Source organism: Ranitomeya imitator, chromosome 10 (genome assembly GCF_032444005.1).
Source record: "Ranitomeya imitator isolate aRanImi1 chromosome 10, aRanImi1.pri, whole genome shotgun sequence".
NCBI classification, from domain to species: domain Eukaryota; kingdom Metazoa; phylum Chordata; class Amphibia; order Anura; family Dendrobatidae; genus Ranitomeya; species Ranitomeya imitator.
Window position 1 is genome coordinate 23,498,687 of NC_091291.1, and position 27,407 is coordinate 23,526,093.

A 27,407-nucleotide genomic window follows, 5' to 3' on the forward strand; every position below is an offset into this window, starting at 1 on the left:
ATTAATGTGCCACAAACAGGAAGTTGATATCACCAACTATTTCTATTTTATTTAGGTTTATCCCTATACATGGCCCACCCTGTAAATCATCAAGTGCCTCCATAGTTACCTTCAGTTGACTGTAGATCTCTGTAGTCTCTGATCTCTTGAGATCGGTATACGTGGACTCTGTCTACAGGAGCAAAAAGTTATATTTTAATTTTATTTTAGTCAGTTTGGAGAAACATATATATATATATACACATATATATATATATATAGTGCCTTGAAAAAGTGTTCAGTCCCCGTGAACTTTTCTAAATTTTCTCTCACTACACCCTGAAACTTAAATGTATTTTACTGAGATTTTATTCAATATGAACACAAAGTAGCAAGTATTTGTGAAGTGTAAAGGAAAAGATGCAGGGTTTTCTGAATGTTTTAAAGATATAAATCTAAAAATTTATATTGAAGTACATTTATATGCAGCCCCGCCTGAGTCAATACTTTGTAGGACAACTTTTTGCTGCAATTACTGCTTCAGTCTTTTGGGGTCTATCTCTCCCTACTTTGCACATCTAGAGGAGATATTTTGCCCCTTCATTTTTGCACACTTACAGTCGCTCTGTGAGATTGGATAGAGATGTCTGTGATCAGTAGTTTTTAAGCCTTGTCAGTTGTCACACATTCTCAATAGGATTTCGATCTGTATTGTGACTGGGCCATTCACACACAGGAATATGCTCTGATCTTAACTGTCCATTGTAGTCCTGGTAGTATGTTTAGGGTTATTGTCCTGCTGGAAAGTAAACCTAAGCTCCAACCTCAAGTTTTTTGCAAACACCAATAGGTTTTCCTCCGGGATTGCCCTGTAATTAGCTCCATACATTTTCCCATCAACTTTTACCAGCTTCCCTGCCCCTGCTGAAGAAAAGCCTCCCCACAGCATGATGATGTATATATGAATTTAAGAACATCTTTCTGGAAACACTTTTCTGACAAGACCACCCACATCCAGATCAGATTAACTCTGATAAATACTCCATAATTTACTGTACATAGTGGCCATCATAGGCTCTGTATTATAGTTTATAATGAGGAAAATGTCTACTTTATTATCCAACAAAGAGCAAAAAAAAGAGAAAGTCTATATTATTCTAGCATGCACGTACCTTGCAAGCAATTGTTTGCCTCTTCTGTTTTTTCCTATGAAAACAGAAAATATGTATGAAAAATAATAAGAAAAAGCGCTAAAGCAAATGCATAGAAGCTTTTGTTTTGCAAAATTGTCGTCATAAGACGTCATAACAATAATCTTTAATCTTTTTATTCTTTAGTGTCCCCAGGAGAAATAAAGCATTACACTGTGCTACTTATAATTATTGGTGTGCTTATAAATGGCATGTAGGCACCAGGTCCTCTAGAGTAAGTGATGCTCAATGTAACTGGTCTGAACTTGTGCTGTCAACTCTGAATATCCCAATAGGGCATTTAAAAATGTGTTTTCGAAAACAGACAGCAAGCAGATAAAGAGGGGATGGAGGCATTAAAAAATATAGTCTGGGGTCCTGATACAACTTTAGTAGTTGTGAGAACATTGAACTCATCAGTTTTACCCTTCGAAAGGAGAGTAGTAATGCTTATTCTATAGGGCTATTGGCTCCCCACAACACATTCGCAAAGTGCCAATGACTTGCTATGGCAAACTAAGGCCTATCAAAGGCCCTATATGTACATTATACTCAGTCTTATCAGACCCTGTCACTGGCAGGATCTAAAAAGCCTGCTAGTCAGAATGACACTGATAAACTGAAATAATGCATTACACTACATAAATAGTGCAGTGTATTATCACAGATTGCCTATTTAAGCACCGTTGTGGGACAGCTAAATATTGTCTGAAAAATGTTTCTAAATATTTTACCTTCACGACCTTTGACTTACACATCAGTTAAAAGTCAAGTCCTTGCTTTTGATGCGGGCTCACACGCGGATCCACATCTTTCCTCGCACATGATGGCTGAAATAATCATACCTGATGTACCTTTAAGAGCCACAGGCAGAGCGGAGCTCTACCCAAGGCTGTTAACATGTTAAATCCTGCTGTCAATCTCTGACAGTGTCATTTAACAAGTGCCAGCAGGGGGAACGTCATTTCGCTAGCCCAACGGGTCACCCGTGATGTTAATGCACGGTGTCGATGAGATGCCATGACAGCCGAAGGTCTTCTCAAGACTCTCGTTCTTGTCATGACGAACCTCCTGCGACTATCAGAGTTTAACTACCGTTCATAGCAAGTCGTAATTTTCACTATACATAGAAGCGATGATGAAAATCGCAGCTTCAAGTCCCCTAAAAAAAACTATTAGAGTAAAACGTAAAAAAAAAGTTATTAAAATATGAACAAAAATAAAAGACACTAAAGTTCAAATCGCCCACATTTTGCCCCATTAAAAATAAAACTATTAAAAAATAAAATACACAAACTTTGCATCGCTGCACTTAAAAAAATCTGATATATCAAAATATAAATTAAATTATTCCGATCAGTAAACGGTGTAATGGAAAAAACTAACAAAATACCCAAATTACATTGCTTTAGTCTTCATAACATAGCAATAAAATGCAATGAGAGGCGATTAAAACATCGTGTCTACCAGAAAATGGATCAGTGAAAACATCAGCTCAAGGTTCAAAGGATAAGCTCTCACCCAGCCCCAGTTCCAGAAAAATGAAAACGCTACGAGTTTCGGGAAATAGCGACAAAAGCAACATTTCCAATTTTTTTTAACACTCAAATGCAAGAAAAAGCTATAAATGTTTGACGTCCTTCTACTAATACTGAGTGGAAGAATAATGTTGCCATTTCAATGTTAGTGAATATTGTACATAGAAAACCCAAAAAATAGTTGCAGTTTTTTTTGGAATTTCAAAGGACTTGGAACTTTTTTCCTGCTTTCTAGTACATCAGAGATAAAATAAATGAAATCAACCAAAAGTCCATTTCGTCTCACAATAAACAAGCTCTCATATGACCATATGGTTGTAAAAATAAAAAAGATATGGCTCTTGGAAGAAGAGGAAGAAACAAGGAAAACGAAAAATCAAACAAACAGAAAATAGCTGTGACTCAACACTTTCTTGTATAAAATAAAATAAAATATGGGTTTTGGAGCCCCAGGATATGGCTACAAAACTACAAACTAGATACTGTCATTATTGTACTGACCTGCAGATAATAATAACATCGATTGCACAAAGTGCAATGGTTAAAAAACAGAAACAAATAGAACAGAATTGCTGTTTTTTGTTCATACGAAATAAGTTTATAAGGTATGTATAACAATAAAAACACAAACAACCGACAAGAACAACAAAAAGTGTATGCTGTTTTGGACCAGTAAAGAAAAGCAAGTGGCAATTTCCGGCACTTCCATAAGTACTAAATTTGAGCGGCAGTGCGCATGATTGACCACTGCTTCTTTCTCTTGAGAGCCCCAGTTCCCGGGATCAATGGTAGCCCCAGTGTTGGGAACCCCTAGTGATTGGGAAGTAATCTCTTATCTATGGAAAAAGGATAATATCCAAACTTGAAAACACGCATGTATGGTGCTAATGTACATTACCTCCAAACAGCGTACACAAGCAACCCAAGCAGTAGTAGACCGATTGCTCCAATCGTTGCTGGAAGGATAATGTGTCCATTACTGTTTATAAATGAATTTCTGGATCCTTCATCTATATGTGAATAAATACATGTACAATAGATTAAAATTGTAGCTATAGCATGACACTATTCAACCAAAAGTTAAGATAAATTTGCTGAGAGTTCGCAATCGCTTAGTGATGGAGTCACTCTTCCTCTGGCACCTTTCACTCTCTTTTGTCTTTCTCTACACGTAAATAGTTTTGACCTACAAAGGTTGGGGATTGTGGACTGAAACTTCTCAGATATGTATCAGTATGGATTGTACAAGAATACATATTTGCATATATAGCTCAACTTTTAGACAGCCTAGTAATTAATCAGAAATTGTGTATGAACTGGAACCCAGTGGTGGCACCCGTAACTAGGAGCATTGGATATCTGCCAAAACGACTCAACCAAAATCATATCCAGTAGGGTTTATTCAATGTCGGATTTTATGGTCTGGAAATGTTTTAGAAGCTCTACTCCCGAAAAATATCCTTTTCTCAACCCTAAAATTTTCCAATCTACATCATATTTAGACAAATGTGTTATGTGAAGGAGATGATGAGTAAAAAAATCATATTTATTTCTATGCTGTTCAGTGCCAGAATGTGCTGTTTAGATTGAGAACACTGACCCTTATTCACTTTGGAGGAGGAATTCCCAACACTGTTGTGAGCGATACAGGAATATTGCCCCAAATTCTCTTCGTTGTTGTCTACGGTCAGAGTCTTTTCTGTCTCATTCTTCAATATAGAGCCACCCTTCATCCAGGTGTAGTGAGTTACATTAGGTCGGCTGCTTTGGAAGTCACAGGTCAATTCAGTGAATCCTTCTTCACTTTTCATCATGATGTTAACTCCAATTGCTGCATCTACAGAAGGAAGATAAATTCGAAAATATCATAATCAGTGGCTTATGCGTGGTCAACGGCACAGAGGCCAATTGGGGAGTCCAGATGCTGCAATCATCATTCTGTTTTCTCCAGTGTAGATCTCCTATAAGGAAGTTGAGATCAAGCATATGTCTTGAAGCATGGTCTTCCCAAAGAATCAAGTTCACAGCTACAGTTGAGCGAATATATTCAGAATCGGTCTCCGAATCTAAATTTGCCATATTCGTGCCATATTGGTACCCAATTCGTGCCGAATTTATGCTTGACGATCTATTCCGAACATATCCGTTCATTTCTATTCACATTGACTACAATGACGTTTGGCGAATATTGCAAATACAGTATTCGCCACAGATCATAATCGGAACCGAACTTTGAAAAATTCACTCAACCCTATTCACAACCTCTAGCATGACAGGCAGAGATGCTGACTCTGACAGTGAGATTAGGCTGAAATATGAAGCTAAATGGAAAATTAAAATGCAAATGCAGATGCAAATATAATTTGGTTATTGATGTTGACAGAGGAATTTTCTCTCTGTATGATATGAAGCAAATAGAATAAAGATTTCACTATTGATTATTATATTTTTGAGAGCTCAAATGTGCACAGATTATAGATGAGTGGATCTGGCCAGATTCAAATATACCAATTGAGCGGATTTTACCAAGAAGGTCTGGTTGCATCCAGAAGTCTCATCCTAGAGGGTACACATCAAAAATTTGATGAATGGCAGTGGAAAGTAGAGTTGCATAGGGCAGGACCATGGGCAGCGTGGAGTTTAAGGGGTTACTTTGCATTGCGTGAATTTCAAAAAATCCTCATTCTGGAGAAAAATATTTAGAATTGAGAGTCCTCAGTGGTTGATACCTTTTAATGGCTAACTGAAAAGATGGTAACAAATTGCAAGCTTTCAAGAGTACTCAGGTTTCGTCGTCAGGCATAAACTAATACAAAATCTGAAAAATCACATATTTATGCACAACACAGCACAGAAATAATGCCATAGATGAGACAGGTGACATGAAGCAGAATTACCATTATGGGAGAGTGGTAAACAGTTGTGTCCTTAACCCCTTTACCCCCAAGGGTGGTTTGCACGTTAATGACCAGGCCAATTTTTACAATTCTGACCACTGTCCCTTTATGAGGTTATAACTCCGAAACGCTTCAACGGATCCTGGTGATTCTGACATTATTTTCTCGTGACATATTGTACTTCATGATAGTGGTAAAATTTCTTTGATAGTACCTGCGTTTATTTGTGAGAAAAACGGAAATTTGGCGAAAATTTTGAAAATTTCGCAATTTTCAAACTTTGAATTTTTATGCAATTAAATCACAGAGATATGTCACACAAAATACTTAATAAGTAACATTTCCCACATGTCTACTTTACATCAGCATAATTTTGGAACCAATTTTTTTTTTTGTTAGGGAGTTATAAGGGTTAAAAGTTGACCAGCAATTTCTCATTTTTACAACACCATTTTTTTTTAGGGACCACGTCTCATTTGAAGTCATTTTGAGGGGTCTATATGATAGAAAATGCCCAAGTGTGACACCATTCTAAAAACTGCACCCCTCAAGGTGCTCAAAACCACATTCAAGAAGTTTATTAACCCTTCAGGTGTTTAATAGGAATTTTTGGAATGTTTAAATAAAAATGAACATTTAACTTTTTTACACAAAAAATTTACTTCAGCTCCAATTTGTTTTATTTTACCAAGGGTAACAGGAGAAATTGGACCCAGAAAGTTGTTGTCCAATTTGTCTTGAGTACGCTGATACCCCATATGTGGCAGTAAACCACTGTTTGGGCGCATGGGAGAGCTCGGAAGGGAAGGAGCGCTATTTGACTTTTCAATGCAAAATTGACAGGAATTGAGATGGGACGCCATGTTGCGTTTGGAGAGCCACTGATGTGCCTAAACATTGAAACCCCCCACAAGTGACACCATTTTGGAAAGTAGACCCCCTAAGGAACTTATCTGGATGTGTGGTGAGCACTTTGACCCACCAAGTGCTTCACAGAAGTTTATAATGCAGAACCGTAAAAATAAAAAATCATATTTTTTCACAAAAATTATATTTTTGCCCCCAATTTTTTATTTTTCCAAGGGTAAGAGAAGAAATTGGACCTCAAAAGTTGTTGTCCAATTTGTCCTGAGTACGCTGATACCCCACATGTGGCAGTAAACCACTGTTTGGGCGCATGGGAGAGCTCGGAAGGGAGCGAGCGCAGTTTGACTTTTCAATGCAAAATTGACAGAAATTGAGATGGGACGCCATGTTGCGTTTGGAGAGCCACTGATGTGCCTAAACATTGAAACCCCCCACAAGTGACACCATTTTGGAAAGTAGACCCCCTAAGGAACTTATCTAGAGGTGTGGTGAGCACTTTGACCCACCAAGTGCTTCACAGAAGTTTATAATGCAGAACCGTAAAAATAAAAAATCATATTATTTCACAAAAATTATATTTTTGCCCCCAATTTTATATTTTTCCAAGGGTAAGAGAAGAAATTGGACCTCAAAAGTTGTTGTCCAATTTGTCCTGAGTACGCTGATACCCCATATGTGGCAGTAAACCACTGTTTGGGTGCATGGGAGAGCTCGGAAGGGAAGGAGCGCCGTTTGACTTTTCAATGCAAAATTGACAGGAATTGAGATGGGACGCCATGTTGCGTTTGGAGAGCCACTGATGTGCCTAAACATTGAAACCCCCCACAAGTGACACCATTTTGGAAAGTAGACCCCCTAAGGAACTTATCTGGATGCGTGGTGAGCACTTTGACCCACCAAGGGCTTCACAGAAGTTTATAATGCAGAGCCATAAAAATAAAACAAAATTTTTTTCCCACAAAAATTATTTTTTAGCCCCCAGTTTTGTATTTTCCCTAGGGTAACAGGAGAAATTGGACACCAAAAGTTGTTGTCCAATTTGTCCTGAGTACGCTGATACCCCATATGTGGGGGGGAACCACCGTTTGGGCGCATGGGAGGGCTCGGAAGGGAAGGAGCGCCATTTGGAATGCAGACTTAGATGGAATGGTCTGCAGGCGTCACATTGCGTTTGCAGAGCCCCTAATGTACCTAAACAGTAGAAACCCCCCACAAGTGACACCATTTTGGAAAGTAGACCCCCTAAGGAACTCATCTTGATGTGTTGTGAGAGCTTTGAACCCCCAAGTATTTCACTACAGTTTATAACGCAGAGCCATGCAAATAAAAAATATTTTTTTTTCCACAAAAATTATATTTTAGCCCCCAGTTTTGTATTTTTCCAAGGTTAGCAGGAGAAATTGGACCCTAAATGTTGTTGTCCAATTTGTCCTGAGTACGCTGATACCCGATATGTGGGGGGGGAACCACCGTTTGGGCGCATGGGAGGGCTCGGAAGGGAAGGAGCATCATTTGGAATGCAGACTTAGATGGATTGGTCTGCATGCGTCACATTGCGTTTGCAGAGCCCCTAATGTACCTAAACAGTAGAAACCCCCCACAAGTGACCCCAAATTGGAAACTAGACCCCTCAATGAACTTATCTAGATGTGTTGTGAGAACTTTGAACCCCCAAGTGTTTCACTACAGTTTATAACGCAGAGCCGTGAAAATAAAAAATCTTTTTGTTTTCCCACAAAAATTATTTTTTAGCCCCCAGTTTTGTATTTTCCCAAGGGTAACAGGAGAAATTGGTCCACAAAAGTTGTTGTCCAATTTGTCCTGAGTACGCTGATACCCCATATGTTGGGGTAAACTCCTGTTTGGGCACACAGGAGAGCTCGGAAGGGAAGGAGCACTGTTTTACTTTTTCAACGCAGAATTGGCTGGAATTGAGATCGGACGCCATGTCGTGTTTGGAGAGCCCCTGATGTGCCGAAACAGTGGAAACCCCCCAATTATAACTGAAACCCTAATCTAAACACACCCCTAACCCTAATTCCAACGGTAACCCTAACCACACCTCTAACCCTGACACACCCCTAACCCTAATCCCAACCCTATTCCCAACTGTAAATGTAATCTAAACCCTAACCCTAACTTTAGCCCCAACCCTAACTGTAGCCCCAACCCTAACCCTAACCCTAGCCCTAACCCTAGCCCTAACCCTAGCCCTAACCCTAACCCTAGCCCTAACCCTAGCCCTAACCCTAGCCCTAACCCTAGCCCTAACCCTAGCCCTAACCCAAGCCCTAGCCCTAACCCTAGCCCTAACCCTAGCCTTAACCCTAGCCCTAACCCTAACCCTAGCCCTAACCCTAGCACTAACCCTAGCCCTAACCCTAGCCCTAATGGGAAAATGGAAATAAATACATTTTTTTTTATTTTTCCCTAACTAAGGGGGTGATGAAGGGGGGTTTGATTTACTTTTATAGCGGGTTTTTTAGCGGATTTTTATGATTGGCAGCCGTCACACACTGAAAGACCCTTTTTATTGCAAAAAATGTTTTTTGCAATACCACATTTTGAGAGCTATAATTTTTCCATATTTTGGTCCACAGAGTCATGTGAGGTCTTGTTTTTTGCGGGACGAGTTGACGTTTTTATTGAAAACATTTTTGGGCACGTGACATTTTTTGATCGCTTTTTATTCCGATTTTTGTGAGGAAGAATGACCAAAAGCCAGCTATTCATGAATTTCTATTGGGGGAGGCGTTTATACCGTTCCGCGTTTGGTAAAATTGATAAATCAGTTTTATTCTTCGGGTCAGTGCGATTACAGCGATACCTCATTTATATCATTTTTTATGGTTTGGCGCTTTTATACGATAAAAACTATTTTACAGAAAAAATAATTATTTTTGCATCGCTTTATTCTCAGGACTATAACTTTTTTATTTTTTTGCTGATGATGCTGTATGGTGGCTCTTTTTTTGCGGGACAATATGACGCTTTCAGCGGTACCATGGGTATTTATATCTGTCTTTTTGATCGCGTGTTATTCCACTTTTTGTTCGGCGGTATGATAATAAAGCGTTGTTTTTTGCCTCGTTTTTTTTTTTTTTTCTTACGGTGTTTACTGAAGGGGTTAACTAGTGGGACAGTTTTATAGGACGGGTCGTTACGGACACGGCGATACTAAATATGTGTACTTTTATTGGTTTTTTTTTTTTATTTAGATGAAGAAATGTATTTATGGGAATAAAATTTTTTTTTTTTTTCATTATTTTGGAATATTTTTTTTTATTTTTTTTACACATTTGGAAAATTTTTTTTTTACTTTTTTACTTTGTCCCAGGGGGGGACATCACAGATCAGTGATCTGACAGTTTGCACAGCACTCTGTCAGATCACTGATCTGACATGCAGCGCTGCAGGCTTCACAGTGCCTGCTCTGAGCAGGCTCTGTGAAGCCACCTCCCTCCCTGCAGGACCCGGATCCGCGGCCATCTTGGATCCGGGGCTGGAGGGAGCAGGGAGGGAGGTGAGACCCTCGCAGCAACGCGATCACATCGCGTTGCTCCGGGGGTCTCAGGGAAGCCCGCAGGGAGCCCCCTCCCTGCGCGGTGCTTCCCTGCACCGCCGGCACATCGCGATCATCTTTGATCGCGGTGTGCCAGGGGTTAATGTGCCGGGGGCGGTCCGTGACCGCTCCTGGCACATAGTGCCGGATGTCAGCTGCGATAAGCAGCTGACACCCGGCCGCGATCGGCCGCGCTCCCCCCGTGAGCGCGGCCGATCGGCTATGACGTACTATCCCGTCCAGGGTCAGATAAGCCCAGGGCACCTCGACGGGATAGTACGTCTAAGGTCACAGAGGGGTTAAATATTGGAACTGTTCATAGATAAAGAGTGTGAATGATGCTCCCACGAGGTCTGAGGAGAAAATTAATTAATTGATGTAAAAAGACATAAATCCATGTGACACATTCATTCCTGCACTGAGAGTGTCAAAGGTTGTCAAGAGTTTATACTCTCAGACTCTTCTGTCTCTGAGATTTGAAATTACCCTTTAATACAAGTAATCTCATGTCCATGGTGCTGTGATCAGGGATACAAAAGTGTTTTGCCACAGGTAGATCCATTCTTTTTTCTCTTATTGTATGGCGATGAGAGTTCATCCTTGTCCTCAGTTTTTGCCCTGTTTCTTCTACATACAGACCCCCAGTTGGACATTTAGTACAAATAATTAAGTACACCACATTAGAAGTGACGCAGCTGAAAGTACCTGGGATCTTGTAGTCCTGATGTGAATTGGGGATCTTTATCTTGTCCGTGGTCATTATAAATGGACAGGTTTTACATTTTTTCTGGTTGCAAGGAAAGGTTCCTGCAGCTGTTGGAGAGGACAGGGAGCTTCTGACAATGATGCTTCTTAGATTTGGGGGCTGCCTAAAACACAGTAGTGGGGGGTCTGGAAAAATGGATTGTAGTCGGGCATCTTTTTGCAGTAAAGGTTGTAATTTCCGTGCAGCTCCCCTTAGCACCTCCAGATTTGGATTGCAGGTGACTACTAGAGGTACACGGTTATTTTCTTCTTTAGCTTTGTAATGTAGCAGGTAATTCCTTGATATTCTGGTGGCTCTTGTAATCTGGTTTCAATTGTTCTTGGATGGTAGCCCTGATTCAAAAAGGTCTTTCTGAGGCGACCAATTTGTTCATCCCTTGGGTTGGAACATATACGATTGTATCTGATGGCTTGGCTGTAGACAATAGAGTTTTTTATGTGTTTTGGATGGAAACTGTCCCATTTAAGGTATGTTGGATGGTCGATTGGCTTCTGATACAGGGATGTCTCTATTTTATTGATTTGCAGCTTAATGATGGTGTCCAAAAAGTTAATTTCAGTGCAGGAGTAGTTGAGTGTCAAGTTGATGGTGGGATGAAATTGATTAAACTGTTCATGGAACGTCTTTAGCTGCAGCTCAGACTCCGTCCAGATGATTAAAATGTCATCAATGTAGCGGTGGTACGCCAGAGGCCTGATGGGACAGGAGGACAAAGTCGCTTTCAAGCTTGGCCATGATAAGATTTGCATACTGTGGGGCCATTTTACTTCCCATTGCTGTGCAAATCTCCTGCAGCTATATCTTGTTGTCAAATTCAAAGTAATTGCATGTGAGAATGAATTTTATAAATTTCACGACAGAATCAGCATCAGTCTCTGTGTTTTATATGAAGAATTTGCAGGCACTTAATCCTCCTGGTGTAGGATATTGGAGTACAAAGATTCCACATCCATGGTGGCCAGGATGGTTCCTTCTGGTAGAGGACCTATTGTTGATAGTTTATTCAATAGGTCAGTTGTGTCCTGAATGAAGCTGGGTGTATCCTTTACCATGGGTTTAAGAATATCCTCTACCCATCCAGATATCTGCTCACACTCCTTATCTATGAACAGTTCCAATATTTATGGACACAACTGTTTATCACTCTCCCATAATGGTAATTCTGCTTCATGTCACCTGTCTTACCTATGGCATTTTTCTGTGCTATGTTGTGCATAAATATGTGATTCTTCAGAATTTCTTTTAGTCTTTGCCTGATGAAGAGACCCGAGTAGTCTCGGCTTGCAATTTGTTACCATCTTTTCAGTTCGCCATTAAAAGGTATCAATCACTGAAGACTCTCAATTCGAAATATTTTTCTATCTCCTGGCTAACACGGTACCAAGATATATATCTTTCCTGTATTATTCTGGAGAAAACAGTTTTTTGTAAAATTTGGGTAAAGTTAAGTTCCACTCAAGCAAATTGTCAATCTCTTATACAGATATATATGTATTCAGAAATATATGAACACAGAGAGATATAAGAGAACAATATAGTCAGTGCTGAAATTACAACTTGTATAAGCAAATGTAAAATGTGCTACTCATTGTACTCAATCTCCAATAATACGTACAGTTGATGTTCAGTGTTGCCGATCTCTCAGTTTGTTGACCATTAGGATGTGTAGCGGTGCACCGAACCGGAGTCCCATCATCCATATGGGAAGGTATATAAGTAAGACGTGATTCTTCTCTCCAGGTTCCTCCTGATAGCTGCACCGACTGATATTGAACTTGACCCGGCTTGTTCCATTGTAGAGAAGGAGGACTGGATTGGCACGCGTGTACTGCTGTGCATTCAATGATGGTGGCCTTTCCTTCAATCATTGGATCAGATCTAAAAAAATACATGTTCACTCTATCTGTGGAAATTAATTTAAAAACAAGACAACATTACGCATTCATTCTAAAGAAATATATCCATTACAAGAGATTATTTTTATCAACGGGAACTTGTAATTCTGCCCAAACCACGGGTTGCATAAATCATAGCTTGACTGGCTGTGTGATTCTACCCAGGTATTTTTCACTCCTAAGGCTAGGTTCACATTGCGTTAGGGCAGTCCGTTTAGCGCATAGTGGTACGGACTGCGCTAACGCAATGTCCCAAAAGGGATCGCGTTTGGCGATCCCGCTAGCGCAGACACCCGATCTGCGCTAGCGAGGAACGGACCTCAGACGCTGTAAGCAGCGTCCGCGGTCCGTCCAAAACTAACGGGACATTGCTAGCGCGTGCCGAAAATGGCATGCGCTAGCGATGCGCTAGAGATCCGTTAGCACATTGCCGTCAATGGGTGCGCTAACGGATCCGTTGCATGGTGTTAATTGCGACAATTTCACCATGTAACGGAGTCTGCTAGTGTTAACCCATTAACGCAATGTGAACCTAGCCTTAATGCTTTGTCCCTTCAGATAACACACAGTTTAGAAAAATAAGTAGTCGGGTATATCCCCCGGCCAACTTATCCCCACCCAGCTCTAGTTGATTTATGAGTTTCTCCCATGTACGCACAAGAAACTGGAGAAACTGGAAGGAAGGAGAAGGTTAACCAAGTTCTACACCATACTAGTCAGTAATCTCCCAATAATCCTTTGATATTTTATAAAATTATGTTTTGTTCAAAAATCCAGACTGTTTTACAGTGAAACATACCTTGCTGCAATTCCAAAGCCATACTCTGATTCATGCTGCTGGGGTTTCAGCAGCATAAATAGCGAGAAACGATCTATTTAGGGCTGTATAAGTATTTTTTAGCAGCATACAAATTTTGAAAATCATTTTGTTTTGGTTACTTTTGTGCTTAACTGATTGGAGAAAGCCAAATAGTGACAAAATACATAATGGCACTCTCATAACCAGTAGAGATGAGTGAACCAGAACTGCAGAGTTTGGGGTTCGTACCAGACACCTAGTGTCCGGTGCTGAATTCCGAACATGAACTTAACCCAGAAGTCCATTTTAGCATTCAAAATTCCGGGAGAACAGAGAGGTGCTCTGCTTCCTTTAGCAGACCCCTAGCTCTTACTGTGACTATGTTCAGCACCAAAGTTTGGGTAGTGATTGACTTCTATGGGGTTCGGGTTGAAGCTCGGATAGAGTTCTGATACCCGATACGATCTTTATACTAACATTTGTTGGAACCTGATGAACTCCAACATCCACAGGTCTGCTCATCCCTACTCACTACTCATCTGTCCTGGCATTGCCACAGCCCTATTTGCCACCCTTGGTGCCTCTTCATTTCCCCTACAGTAAAACAACACATTACATACATGTAATATTGCACACAAAATATACAGTAATACAACATACTACATACATGTAATAATACACACAAAATATACAGTAATACAAAACACTACATTCACGTAATAATACACACAAAATATACAGTAATACAACACACTACAAGCATGTAATAATACACACAAAATATACAATAATACAAAACACTACATTCACGTAATAATACACACAAAATATACAGTAATGCAACATACTACATGCATGTAGTAATACACACAAAATATACAGTAATACAAAACACTACATTCACGTAATAATACTACACACAAAATATACAGTAATGCAACATACTACATGCATGTAATAATACACACAAAATATACAGTAATACCACACACTACATACATGTAATAATACACACAAAATATACACTAATACAACACACTATATACATGTAATAATACACACAAAATATACAGTAATACAACACACTACAAGCATGTAATAATACACACAAAATATACAATAATACAAAACACTACATTCACGTAATAATACACACAAAATATACAGTAATGCAACATACTACATGCATGTAGTAATACACACAAAATATACAGTAATACAAAACACTACATTCACGTAATAATACTACACACAAAATATACAGTAATGCAACATACTACATGCATGTAATAATACACACAAAATATACAGTAATACCACACACTACATACATGTAATAATACACACAAAATATACACTAATACAACACACTATATACATGTAATAATACACACAAAATATACAGTAATACAACACACTACAAACATGTAATAATACACACAAAATATACAGTAACACAACAATCTACATACAAATTATAATACGCACATAATATACAGTAATACAACATACTACATACATGTATTAATACACACATAATATTTACTAATACAACACACTATATACATGTAATACTATGCACATAATATACAGTAATGCAACACACTACATATATGTAATAATACTACACACAAAATATACAGTAATACAACACACTACATTCATGTAATAATACACACATAATATACAGTAATACAACACACTATATACATGTAATAATACATACAAAATATACAGTAATACAACATACTACATACATGTATTAATACACACATAATATTTACTAATACAACACACTATATACATGTAATACTATGCACATAATATACAGTAATACAACACACTATATACATGTAATAATACTACACACAAAATATACAGTAATACAACACACTACATTCATGTAATAATACACACATAATATACAGTAATACAACATACTACATACATGTATTAATACACACATAATATTTACTAATACAACACACTATATACATGTAATACTATGCACATAATATACAGTAATACAACACACTATATACATGTAATAATACACACATGTTATACACACTAATACAACACACTACATATATTATATCATTGCGTTTAATATTTTGCCATTAAATACAATGCAGTGAAACCCAGTGAATCTTTGAGTTTTATATATTTACCTCCGACGTGGAGAATAACATATCTAAAACGCATATTGTTTATGTAGTATTTCTCTTCTATGAATCCAGGGCAATACGTGTTTTCATCTTCTTCTCTCACAGGATCTATCCGCAGGGTGCAGCTATTATTTCCTGATACCAATGAGGTCCGACCTTTGTATTCTTTCATTACCAAAGTTGAGTTCTTTGTGTTGAGGATCTCTTGGGGGCCCCTTCTGCAATTTACGTACCACACAATGCCGGAAGCTCCTCGGCTCTCGGCAGGATCACATGTACAAGGAATCTCCACACAGGAACCAATCAGAGTGAAGATTATCTCAGAGTCCTCCCACCACTGACATACAGAACCCAGATAGAAGCCTGGAAACAACGAGCAGAACATGAGGACACATCACAGAATCTCATTATATCAGATTATTCTGTAAGTATGAGATTACTAGCTGTTTCCACCCAGCTAACGCTCGGCACGCTCATTGCTATCTAATTAACGCAGCTGGTGATTAAACTAAAGTAAATAATGACAACATTCAATAGCGCTTACGCAGGTGGTAAATAACTTAAAATGAAGTTATTAACAATAATAATCATTAAAAATCTGAATAATACTAATAATACATTTTATTCACAGAGTAAAATCAAAAACAAACTGGATTCAGTAAGATGTGCGGTTTTTATTCATTTCAGCATCTAAACAAATTTCATAACGAAACATAAATTAAGTTAAAATTTCTCTGTAAACACAATTAAATGTATAGTCATTATCGTCATTTTCAAAGATCTTTCCTCGACTTCTACCAGGTACAATTTAATGTGTGGGGACGGGATTGTGTGTGGTAATGTGGTGGGGGGCGGGATTATGTGTGGTGATGTGGTGGGGGGACGGGATTATGTGTGGTAATGTGGTGGGGGGACGGGATTGTGTGTGGTAATGCGGTAGGGGGACGGGATTGTGTGTGGTAATGTGGTGGGGGGCGGGATTATGTGTGGTGATGTGGTGGGGGGACGGCATTGTGTGTGGTAATGCGGTGGGGGGACGGGATTGTGTGGGGTGATGTGGTGGGTGGCGAGATTATGTGTGGTGATGAGGTGGGGGGACGGGATTATGTGTGGTAATGTGGTGGGGGGACGGGATTGTGTGTGGTAATGCGGTGGGGGGACGGGATTGTGTGTGGTGATGTGGTGGGGAGTGGGATTATGTGTGGTAATGAGGTGGGGGGCAGGATTATGTGTGGTAATGAGGTGGGGGGACAGGATTATGTGTGGTAATGTGTGGGGACGGGATTATGTGTGGTAAAGAGATGGGGGGACAGGATTATGTGTGGTAATGTGTGGGGACGGGATTATGTGTGGTAATGTGGTGGGGGCCAGGATTATGTGTGGTAATGAGGTGGGGGGACAGGATTATGTGTGGTAATGTGTGGGGACGTGATTATGTGTGGTAAAGAGATGGGGGGAAAGGATTATGTGTGGTAATGTGTGGGGACGGGATTATGTGTGGTAATGTGGTGCGGGCGGGATTGTGTGTGGTGATGTGGTGGGGGAGGGATTGTGTGTGGTGATGTGGGGGGTGGGATTGTGTGTGGTGATGTGTTGGGGCAGGATTGTGTGTGGTGATTGTGTTGGGGCGGGATTATGTGTGGTGATGTGGTGCGGGTGGGATTGTGTGTGGTGATGTGGGAGGTGGGATTATGTGTGGTAATGAGGTGGGGGACAGGATTATTCGTGGTAATGTGTGGGGACAGGATTATGTGTGGTAATGTGGTGGGGGGCGGGATTATGTGTGGTAATGTGGTGGGGGGCAGGATTATGTGTGGTAATGTGGTGTGGGGTGGGATTATGTGTGGTAATGTGGTGTGGGGCGGGATTATGTGTGGTAATGTGGTGGGGGGCGGGATTATGAGTGGTAATGTGGTGGGGGCAGAATTATGTGTGGTAATGTGTGGGGACGGGATTATGTGTGGTAATGTGGTGCGAGCGGGATTGTGTGTGGTGATGTGGGACGTGGGATTATGTGTGGTAATGAGGTGGGGGACAGGATTATACGTGGTAATGTGTGGGGACAGGATTATGTGTGGTAATGTGGTGGGGGGCGGGATTATGTGTGGTAATGTGGTGGGGGGCAGGATTATGTGTGTAATATGGTGTGGGGCGGGATTATGTGTGGTAATGTGGTGTGGGGCGGGATTATGTGTGGTAATGTGGTGGGTGGCGGGATTATGAGTGGTAATGTGGTGGGGGCAGGATTATGTGTGGTGATGTGATGGGGGGTGGGATTATGAGTGGTAATGTGGTGGGGGGCGGGATTATGAGTGGTAATGTGGTGGGGGGTGGGATTATGTGTGGTAATGGGGTGGGGGGCGAGATTATGTGTGGTGATGTGGTGGGGGCGGGATTGTGTGTGGTGATGTGGTGGGGGCGGGATTATGTGTGGTGATGTGTTGGGGCGGGATTGTGTGTGGTGATGGGGGGTGGGATTGTGTGTGGTGATGAGGGGTGGGATTGTGTGTGGTGATGTGGTGGGGGGTGGGATTGTGTGTGGTGATGTGGGGGGTGGGATTGTGCATGGTGATGTGTTGGGGCAGGATTGTGTGTGGAGATTGTGTTGAGGCGGGATTATGTGTGGTGATGTGTTGGGGGTGGGATTATGTGTGGTGATGTGTTGGGGCGGGATTGTGTGTGGTGATATGGTGGGGGGCGGGATTGTGTGTGGTGATGTGTTGGGGTGGGATTGTGTGTGGTGATGTGGGAGGTGGGATTATGTGTGGTAATGAGGTGGGGGACAGGATTATACGTGGTAATGTGTGGGGACAGGATTATGTGTGGTAATGTGGTGGGGGGCGGGATTATGTGTGGTAATGTGGTGGGGGGCAGGATTATGTGTGGTAATGTGGTGTGAGGCGGGATTATGTGTGGTAATGTGTGGGGCGGGATTATGTGTGGTAATGTGGTGGGGGGCGGGATTATGAGTGGTAATGTGGTGGGGGCAGGATTATGTGTGGTGATGTGATGGGGGTGGGATTATGAGTGGTAATGTGGTGGGGGGCGGGATTATGAGTGGTAATGTGGTGGGGGGTGGGATTATGTGTGGTAATGGGGTGGGGGGCGAGATTATGTGTGGTGATGTGGTGGGGGCGGGATTGTGTGTGGTGATGTGGTGGGGGCGGGATTATGTGTGGTGATGTGTTGGGGCGGGATTGTGTGTGGTGATGTGGGGGGTGGGATTGTGCATGGTGATGTGTTGGGGCAGGAATGTGTGTGGGGATTGTGTTGAGGCGGGATTATGTGTGGTGATGTGTTGGGGGTGGGATTATGTGTGGTGATGTGTTGGGGTGGGATTGTGTGTGGTGATATGGTGGGGGGCGGGATTGTGTGTGGTGATGTGTTGGGGTGGGATTGTGTGTGGTGATGTGTTGGGGGCGGGATTATGTGTGTTGGGGGCGGGATTATGTGTGGTGATGTGTTGGGGGTGGAATTATGTGTGGTGATGTGTTGGGGTGGGATTGTGTGTGGTGATGTGGTGGGGGGCGGGATTGTGTGTGGTGATATGGTGGGGGAGGGATTGTGTGTGGTGATGTGGGGGGTGGGATTTTGTGTGGTGATGTGTTGGGGCAGGATTGTGTGTGGTGATTGTGTTGGGGCGGGATTATGTGTGGTGATGTGGTGCGAGCGGGATTGTGTGTGGTGATGTGGGAGGTGGGATTATGTGTGGTAATGAGGTGGGGGACAGGATTATACGTGGTAATGTGTGGGGACAGGATTATGTGTGGTAATGTGGTGGGGGGCGGGATTATGTGTGGTAATGTGGTGGGGGGCAGGATTATGTGTGGTAATGTGGTGTGGGGCGGGATTATGTGTGGTAATGTGGTGTGGGGCGGGATTATGTGTGGTAATGTGGTGGGGGCGGGATTATGAGTGGTAATGTGGTGGGGGCAGGATTATGTGTGGTAATGTGTGGGGACGGGATTATGTGTGGTAATGTGGTGCGGGCGGGATTGTGTGTGGTGATGTGGGAGGTGGGATTATGTGTGGTAATGAGGTGGGGGACAGGATTATACGTGGTAATGTGTGGGGACAGGATTATGTGTGGTAATGTGGTGGGGGGCGGGATTATGTGTGGTAATGTGGTGGGGGGCAGGATTATGTGTGGTAATGTGGTGTGGGGCGGGATTATGTGTGGTAATGTGGTGTGGGGCGGGATTATGTGTGGTAATGTGGTGGGGGGCGGGATTATGAGTGGTAATGTGGTGGGGGCAGGATTATGTGTGGTGATGTGATGGGGGGTGGGATTATGAGTGGTAATGTGGTGGGGGGCGGGATTATGAGTGGTAATGTGGTGGGGGGTGGGATTATGTGTGGTAATGGGGTGTGGGGGCGAGATTATGTGTGGTGATGTGGTGGGGGCGGGATTGTGTGTGGTGATGTGGTGGGGGCGGGATTATGTGTGGTGATGTGTTGGGGCGGGATTGTGTGTGGTGATGGGGGGTGGGATTGTGTGTGGTGATGAGGGGTGGGATTGTGTGTGGTGATGTGGTGGGGGGTGGGATTGTGTGTGGTGATGTGGGGGGTGGGATTGTGCATGGTGATGTGTTGGGGCAGGATTGTGTGTGGGGATTGTGTTGACGCGGGATTATGTGTGGTGATGTGTTGGGGGTGGGATTATGTGTGGTGATGTGTTGGGGCGGGATTGTGTGTGGTGATGTGGTGGGGGGCGGGATTGTGTGTGGTGATGTGTTGGGGTGGGATTGTGTGTGGTGATGTGTTGGGGGCGGGATTATGTGTGTTGGGGGCGGGATTATGTGTGGTGATGTGTTGGGGGTGGGATTATGTGTGGTGATGTGTTGGGGTGGGATTGTGTGTGGTGATGTGGTGGGGGGCGGGATTGTGTGTGGTGATGTAGTGGGGGAGGGATTGTGTGTGGTGATGTGGGGGGTGGGATTGTGTGTGGTGATGTGTTGGGGCAGGATTGTGTGTGGTGATTGTGTTGGGGCGGGATTATGTGTGGTGATGTGTTGGGGGTGGGATTATGCGTGGTGATGTGTTGGGGGTGGGATTGTGTGTGGTGATGTGGTGGGGCGGGATTGTGTGTGGTGATGTGTTGGGGTGGGATTGTGTGTGGTGATGTGTTGGGGGCGGGATTATGTGGGTTGGGGGTGGGATTATGTGTGGTGATGTGTTGGGGCGGGATTGTGTGTGGTGATGTGGTGGGTGCGGGATTGTGTATGGTAATGTGGGGGGCGGAGCTACTGTGCAGGGGGCGGGATTAGCGAGTAATCACAATGCCTCTTTTATATATCTAGATTTACCTTGACAGACGAGGAGAAGATAAATCTGCTTCATAGGGTCCATTCCTAAATAGGCTTGTGGTGTCGAAACATGGAAACACTGTTAAACATACAGTAACTGGAAAATGCAAAATATTTGACGTTATTGTGTTAGTATTGCTAATATTTTTACATGTTCACTTTGTAAGTTTTACCCCAAATATATAATAAATTTCTAGGTCTTCTGCTCCATGTTGAGCAAAACATTGTGAACCGGCTTTGGGAGCGAAAACTTCAAGTGCGTCAAGTGCGAAATCTAAGCAGTAACTTAAAGTTTTGGACGAGTTCTGAGTTTTTGAGAAAGTTTTGGACGAGTTCTGAGGTTTTGAGAAAGTTTTGGACAGTTTTCTCTCAGTTTCTGCCTTGTTTCCTCATCAAAAAAACTAGGGGGGTGATTCATTAAGTCTGGCGTAATGCACACCAGTCTTAATGAAGCGCTCGTTAGAGTACACTGATGCGATTCATTAAGTGTTAGTTCCTTATCCATATGATAATCGTCAAAAAACACAACAAAAATTGGTAACACCAGAATTATAGTTTTTGGGGCATGCATCTCTGAAAAAAAGTGATCACAGGGTTGAAAATCTTGAATGTTCTCCAAAATAGTGTGAATCAGCTTGCCTCTCAAAAAAAACAAACACTCGTCTAGATCAATTGATATTAAAATGAAAAAAAAAAAAGTTACAGGTTTCAGAAAATGGTGACATAAAGTAATTTATTTATTTCTACCATACAATGAGCACCATTAAAACAAAATCCAAAATACGACGGCAATTTATTTCCCAGTTTCCAAAACAGATTTTTTTTTTTCATTTTATGGTACATTATAGGGCAAAGTAAATGATGTCAATCAAAACCACAATTTGTAACAAAACAAGCCCTACTGTCTCTTATGGCATTTCTGATATTGATAAGTTGTGAAATGCTGCAACTGATCAGTGATTTAGGATTTTATTTATAATTTACGCATTTTGCACAAAAGTAAAGCTGCTCCTTGTTTTGTCCTTTAACTTTTTGTGCCTTTTAAAGCAAACAATGAAGTAGGCAAAAATAGAAAAGCAAACGTACAGATAAGGAAGCCCGCACACACGATCGAACAACAAAAAAATAAAGTTATTTTATAAAGGAGAAAATAAAATAATAAATAAGGTGCAAAGGATGGTAGAGCAATACAATATTAGAACTATTTTTACAGTAGAAAAAAAGTGCAAAAGCAATATTGAATAAGTGGCCATAGGCTTACAAAAGGGGTAAAGTAAGGGTAAGTTCACGCAGGGCCTTTTTTTCTGTAGCAAAACCTGATCATCTTGGCAGGAAAGAAGCTGTGCCAAAAACGCAGGTTTAGGTGCGTTTTTGGTGCGTTTTTTTCATGCGTTTCTTTTCTTTTTGTGCATGCCAATAAAGTTGAGTGCACACAGAGAAAAAAAAACAACTTCCTGTAGATAGAATGATTAGATAGAATGAATAGAATAGAATGAATAGATAGAATGAATAGATAGATTGATAGAGTAGATAGAATGAACAGATAGAATAGATCAATAGAATATAGATTGATAGAATAGATAGAATAGATAGATACATTACCTGCGGTAACCTCTTCCCCGGCATTTTCCCACGGTGCAGAGGTTACCTCCGGTCAGGCTGTGAGCCGGCGCAGGCTCGGTGACATCACCGCTAGTTACTGAGCCTGCGCCGGCTCCGTCTCATTCATTCCCCAGTACTTACAGCCGGGTGCGGTTGCATTAGCAGCGCTCCCAGTTGTAAGCTTAATCTCCCCTAGATACTTTGTGGGACACTCGTTATATCGGACTACGACGGACCAGGGAGTATACTTTTGCTTTTTTATTTTATTTTTATCACAGAAGATCGATGGCTTCGCTTTAGAATGGCAGAACAATAAAAAGATTGCAAAACTGTGTGGTGTTTTATTTCATTAAAAGATTTTTTTCTGCAGGTGTGTCCATTTAACCCTTTAATTGCTATAGGATTAGTAATGGATAGGTGTCTTATTGATGCCTCTCCATTACTAAGCCATGGGCTTAATGTCATCTTACAATAGGAAGGTGACATTAACCCCTCATTACCCTGCTTGCCACAGCTACAGGGCAAGTGGGAAGGGCCGGGCAAAGCACCAGAATTGGCGCATCTACTGTAATAGATGTGCCTTTTCCGGGCAGCTGCGGGCTGCTGTTTTCAGGCTGGGGGGAGGCCTATCTCAATGGCACCTTACCAGCCTGAGAATACCAGCCCCTAGCTTTGAGCTTTAGCAAGGTTGGTTGTCAAAAATGGAGGGGACCCTATGTTAGGACTGGCGGAACGCACCAAGACAGGTGACAAAGATGCGTTCGCAGTCCGGGGTCCACCGTGCAGGTGAGAACCTGCTGCTAGCAATTTGCAGACTAAATAGCGGTACACTAAAGTAAACACGCGTGGGTTAAACCTCACCCAGCGTGAGGAAAGCGATCCTGTTAATTCACAGGACCGCAATACCGCACAAGAGTGCGAGCAAGTGGCCAGCGGACTTAACCCCAGAAGGGATTGAAGCCCGATTAGGCCCTTGCTGGCACAACACCGCAACTGGGTGTGTAGAGAACCTACAGAAATATAAGCGCACAAGTGCGCGAGCGATGCCGCACTAACGGACGCCACTAACCACCCAGACTTGGGTATGGAAAGCGCAAGGCAGGCGCACGGCGCCGTACTGGCAGGCACAGCTACAGGACGCTGTGATGTGTGTTTAGTGTAGTAGGCTAAGTCGGGCGCTAGATAGCAGCCGTACACCTTCCGCGAACAGACATTCAATAGGGAAGGGGTAACCAAGAACGACTTGCACTCACACATACACACAAATCAATTGTAAGACAATACTAGCGCATGGCCGTGCGGTCATGCGCAGTTTATATAGCTGCAGCACAGGAAATGGCTATAGAACTTTTGCCCTTCTAGGACCTGCCAAGAGGACCAATGGAATGTGCCGCAGAGCCTGAGCACATGACCCTCGATCTCCAACGGGAGATCTTGCCCTGGGCATGCTCAGTGTGTGCAGATAAGGACTTAGTCCCAGAGAAGTCCGCTCGCTGCTGACCAGAATAGGCTTCAAAGGCAGAAGCTGGAGAAGCAGCAATAACTCTTCTCACAGAGTCAGACTGAGCGAGACGCTGGGATCGACGTCCCTGCTGAGCAGACTCCACTGCGGCTGGAGGGGAATGGGAGACCGCAGCGGAGACGGATCGAGATTCCCCCTGTGCAGCAGAGGAAACTCGACTCCTAACATTACCCCCCCTCCTAGGGCCCCCCCCTCCTTGGGCCTCGCTACGCTCGAAGGCAGCAATGAGCTGTGGGGCCCGAATGTTTTCAGCAGGCTCCCAAGACCTGTCCTCTGGACCATAACCCTTCCAATCCACCAAATAAAACTTTTTGCCGCGTACCACCTTGCACCCCAAAATAGCGTTCACCTCGTAATCGTCCGTAGACGAACCCGATGTCCCGGCAGATGACTCGGAAAACCGGGACATGTATACGGGTTTCAAGAGGGACACATGAAAGGTGTCGGTGATACCCAAGCGTGGAGGAAGAGCCAGGCGGTAGACCACGGGATTAACCTGCTCGAGGACCTTGAATGGACCCAAGTAGCGAGGAGCAAACTTAGTGGACTCAACTCGCAGCCTGATGTTACGGGCGGAGAGCCACACCAAGTCGCCAGGAGCAAAGGCCGGGGCAGGGCGCCGATGTGCATCGGCGGAGGACCTCATTCTCTCCTTCGAGGCCCGAATGGCATCCTGAGTGCGGTCCCAAATGTCCCGTGCCTCCACTGCCCAGTCTGCCACCCTGGAGTCAGCAGAGGACACGGGCATAGGCACAGGAACCCGCGGATGCTGGCCGTAATTAAGGAGGAAAGGAGTCTGACCGGTGGAATCGGCAACAGCGTTATTAAGGGCGAACTCTGCCCATGGTAATAAAGATGCCCAGTCATCCTGCCTGGCAGAAACAAAATGTCGCAGATATGTGACCAGAGTCTGATTGGCCCTCTCTACCAACCCATTCGTCTCGGGATGATATGCGGAAGAGAGATTTAACTCAATGCTGAGAAGACGACAAAGCTCTCTCCAGAACCGAGACGCAAACTGGGGACCCCGGTCACTGACAATTTTGTCTGGCATGCCGTGTAGGCGGAAGATGTGTCTTATGAACAACGCTGCCAAGGCCCGTGCAGAAGGTAACCGTGGGAGCGGCACCAAGTGCACCATTTTCGAGAAATGATCGGTAATTACCCAAATGACGGTACAGCCGCGAGACTTGGGCAAACCCACTACAAAGTCCATCCCGACCATCTCCCAGGGCCTGTCTGCCACCGGCAAGGGATAGAGTAACCCAGACGGCCGTTGTCGAGGAGACTTATTTTTGGCGCATGAGACACACGCCAGAACGTAATCCCTGACATCTCGCAGCATATGCGGCCACCAGTACGTCCTCGCCAGCAGCTCAGATGTCCTTTTAGTCCCAAAGTGTCCACCCACCCTGGAGGAATGAGCCCAAGAGAGAACCTCCGGTCGCAAATTTATGGGCACAAAAGTCTTGCCCGGAGGCACAGACTCAAGCGACACCGGAGCCACGGTTCTCAAGCTCTCAGAAGGAACAATAAGCCGAGGCTCTCCTTCCTCCTCCTCAGATGACACAACAGAGCGAGAAAGAGCATCAGCTCGAATGTTCTTCTCCCCAGCGACATAATGGAGGGTGAAGTGGAATCGGGAGAAGAATAAGGACCATCTGGCCTGGCGAGAATTTAGCCTCTGGGCTGTTTGCAAATATAGCAAATTTTTATGGTCTGTAAATACTTGAAAGGGAAAACGAGCCCCCTCCAAGAGATGTCTCCACTCAGAGAAAGCCAATTTCATCGCTAGCAACTCCCTGTCCCCGATGGAATAATTCCTCTCCGCTGGTGTGAAGGTCTTGGAGAAGAAAAAGCACGGATGCTTCCGACCTTGAGCATCCTTCTGGAAGAGGACTGCTCCAGCACCAACGGAAGAGGCATCCACCTCCATTATAAACGGCTTATCGACATCGGGACGATGTAGGATGGGAGCGCTAGCAAAATGAGACTTAGTAGAAGAAAAGGCCCTGGAGACCTCTTCAGACCACACTTTGGGATTTGCTCCCTTCTTGGTGAGGGCTACCAAGGGAGCTACCAAAGTTGAGAAATGAGGGATGAACTGGCGGTAATAATTAATGAACCCCATAAAGCGCTGCACCGCTTTAAGGGAATGGGGTTCTTGCCAGTCCATCACAGCCTGTAGTTTGGCAGGATCCATAGCCAATCCTTGGGCAGAGATGATATAGCCCAGGAAAGGTAAAGACTCCTGCTCAAACACACACTTCTCCAACTTTGCGTAAAGGGAGTTTGCCCGTAAGAGGTCGAAGACTCTGCCAACATCTCTCCGGTGGGAGTCAATATCTGGAGAGAAGATGAGAATATCATCCAGATAGACTACGACCGAGGTGGAAAGCATATCCCGGAAGATGTCGTTGACAAAGTCTTGGAAAACGGCTGGGGCATTACAGAGCCCGAAGGGCATCACCAGATACTCATAATGCCCATCTCTGGTGTTAAACGCCGTCTTCCATTCGTCCCCCTCACGAATGCGAATCAGGTTATAAGCTCCCCGCAGGTCTAATTTGGTAAATACCTTAGCTCCCCGTAGCCTATCAAAAAGCTCAGAAATCAGGGGCAGCGGGTACTTATTTTTAACGGTGATGGCGTTAAGACCCCTGTAGTCTATGCAAGGACGCAACTCTCCACTCTTCTTCTGTACGAAGAAGAACCCTGCCCCAGCTGGTGACACTGACTTCCTAATAAATCCTCTTGCCAAATTCTCCTGGATGTATTGGGACATAGCCTCCGTTTCCGGGAGAGAGAGGGGATAGACACGTCCCCGAGGAGGTTCTGCTCCAGGCAAGAGATCTATAGGACAGTCATAGGGACGGTGAGGCGGAAGGGTCTCCGCGGCTTTTTTGGAAAAGACGTCTGCATAAGACCAATAGTGTTTGGGGAGAGTAGAGAGATCTGCGGGTATCTCAGTGGTGGAAACCTGAACGCACTCTTTCACACATCTGCCCTTGCAGGATTCACTCCAACCCAATATCCTCCCAGAGGTCCACTCAATATGTGGGGAGTGGAAACGAAGCCAGGGCATTCCCAGCAGAATCTCATCCATTCCCTCGGGAAGGACAAGAAGGGAAATAGTCTCCTGGTGGGATGGGGACATGGCTAACGTGAAAGGGACAGTCTGATGTGTGATCTGTAATGGAAGTGTCGACCCATTCACCACTCTCACGGTTACTGGTTTGGCTAGCATAGCCAGAGGTATTGCGTGGCGCTGAGCAAAAGCAGAAGACATAAAATTTCCCTCTGCTCCTGAATCCAC

The 27,407-nt window shown here is 43.4% G+C and overlaps 1 protein-coding gene across 1 annotated transcript in view; it reads right to left on the bottom strand.

Annotated features, from left to right (window-relative positions):
• LOC138651293 (myelin-associated glycoprotein-like) overlaps positions 1 to 27,407 on the bottom strand; it is a 34,708-nt gene that overhangs the window by 3,171 nt on the left and 4,130 nt on the right. Inside the window, exons 2-8 of the mRNA XM_069741383.1 lie at positions 20,968 to 21,064; positions 15,665 to 16,024; positions 12,415 to 12,702; positions 4,308 to 4,544; positions 3,606 to 3,717; positions 1,152 to 1,185; positions 110 to 172 (exon numbers count right to left, since the gene is read on the bottom strand). Of these exons, the coding sequence (XP_069597484.1) occupies positions 110 to 172; positions 1,152 to 1,185; positions 3,606 to 3,717; positions 4,308 to 4,544; positions 12,415 to 12,702; positions 15,665 to 16,024; positions 20,968 to 21,010 (1,137 nt within the window). The 5' untranslated portion in view covers positions 21,011 to 21,064. The remainder of the gene's footprint in view (positions 1 to 109; positions 173 to 1,151; positions 1,186 to 3,605; positions 3,718 to 4,307; positions 4,545 to 12,414; positions 12,703 to 15,664; positions 16,025 to 20,967; positions 21,065 to 27,407) is intronic.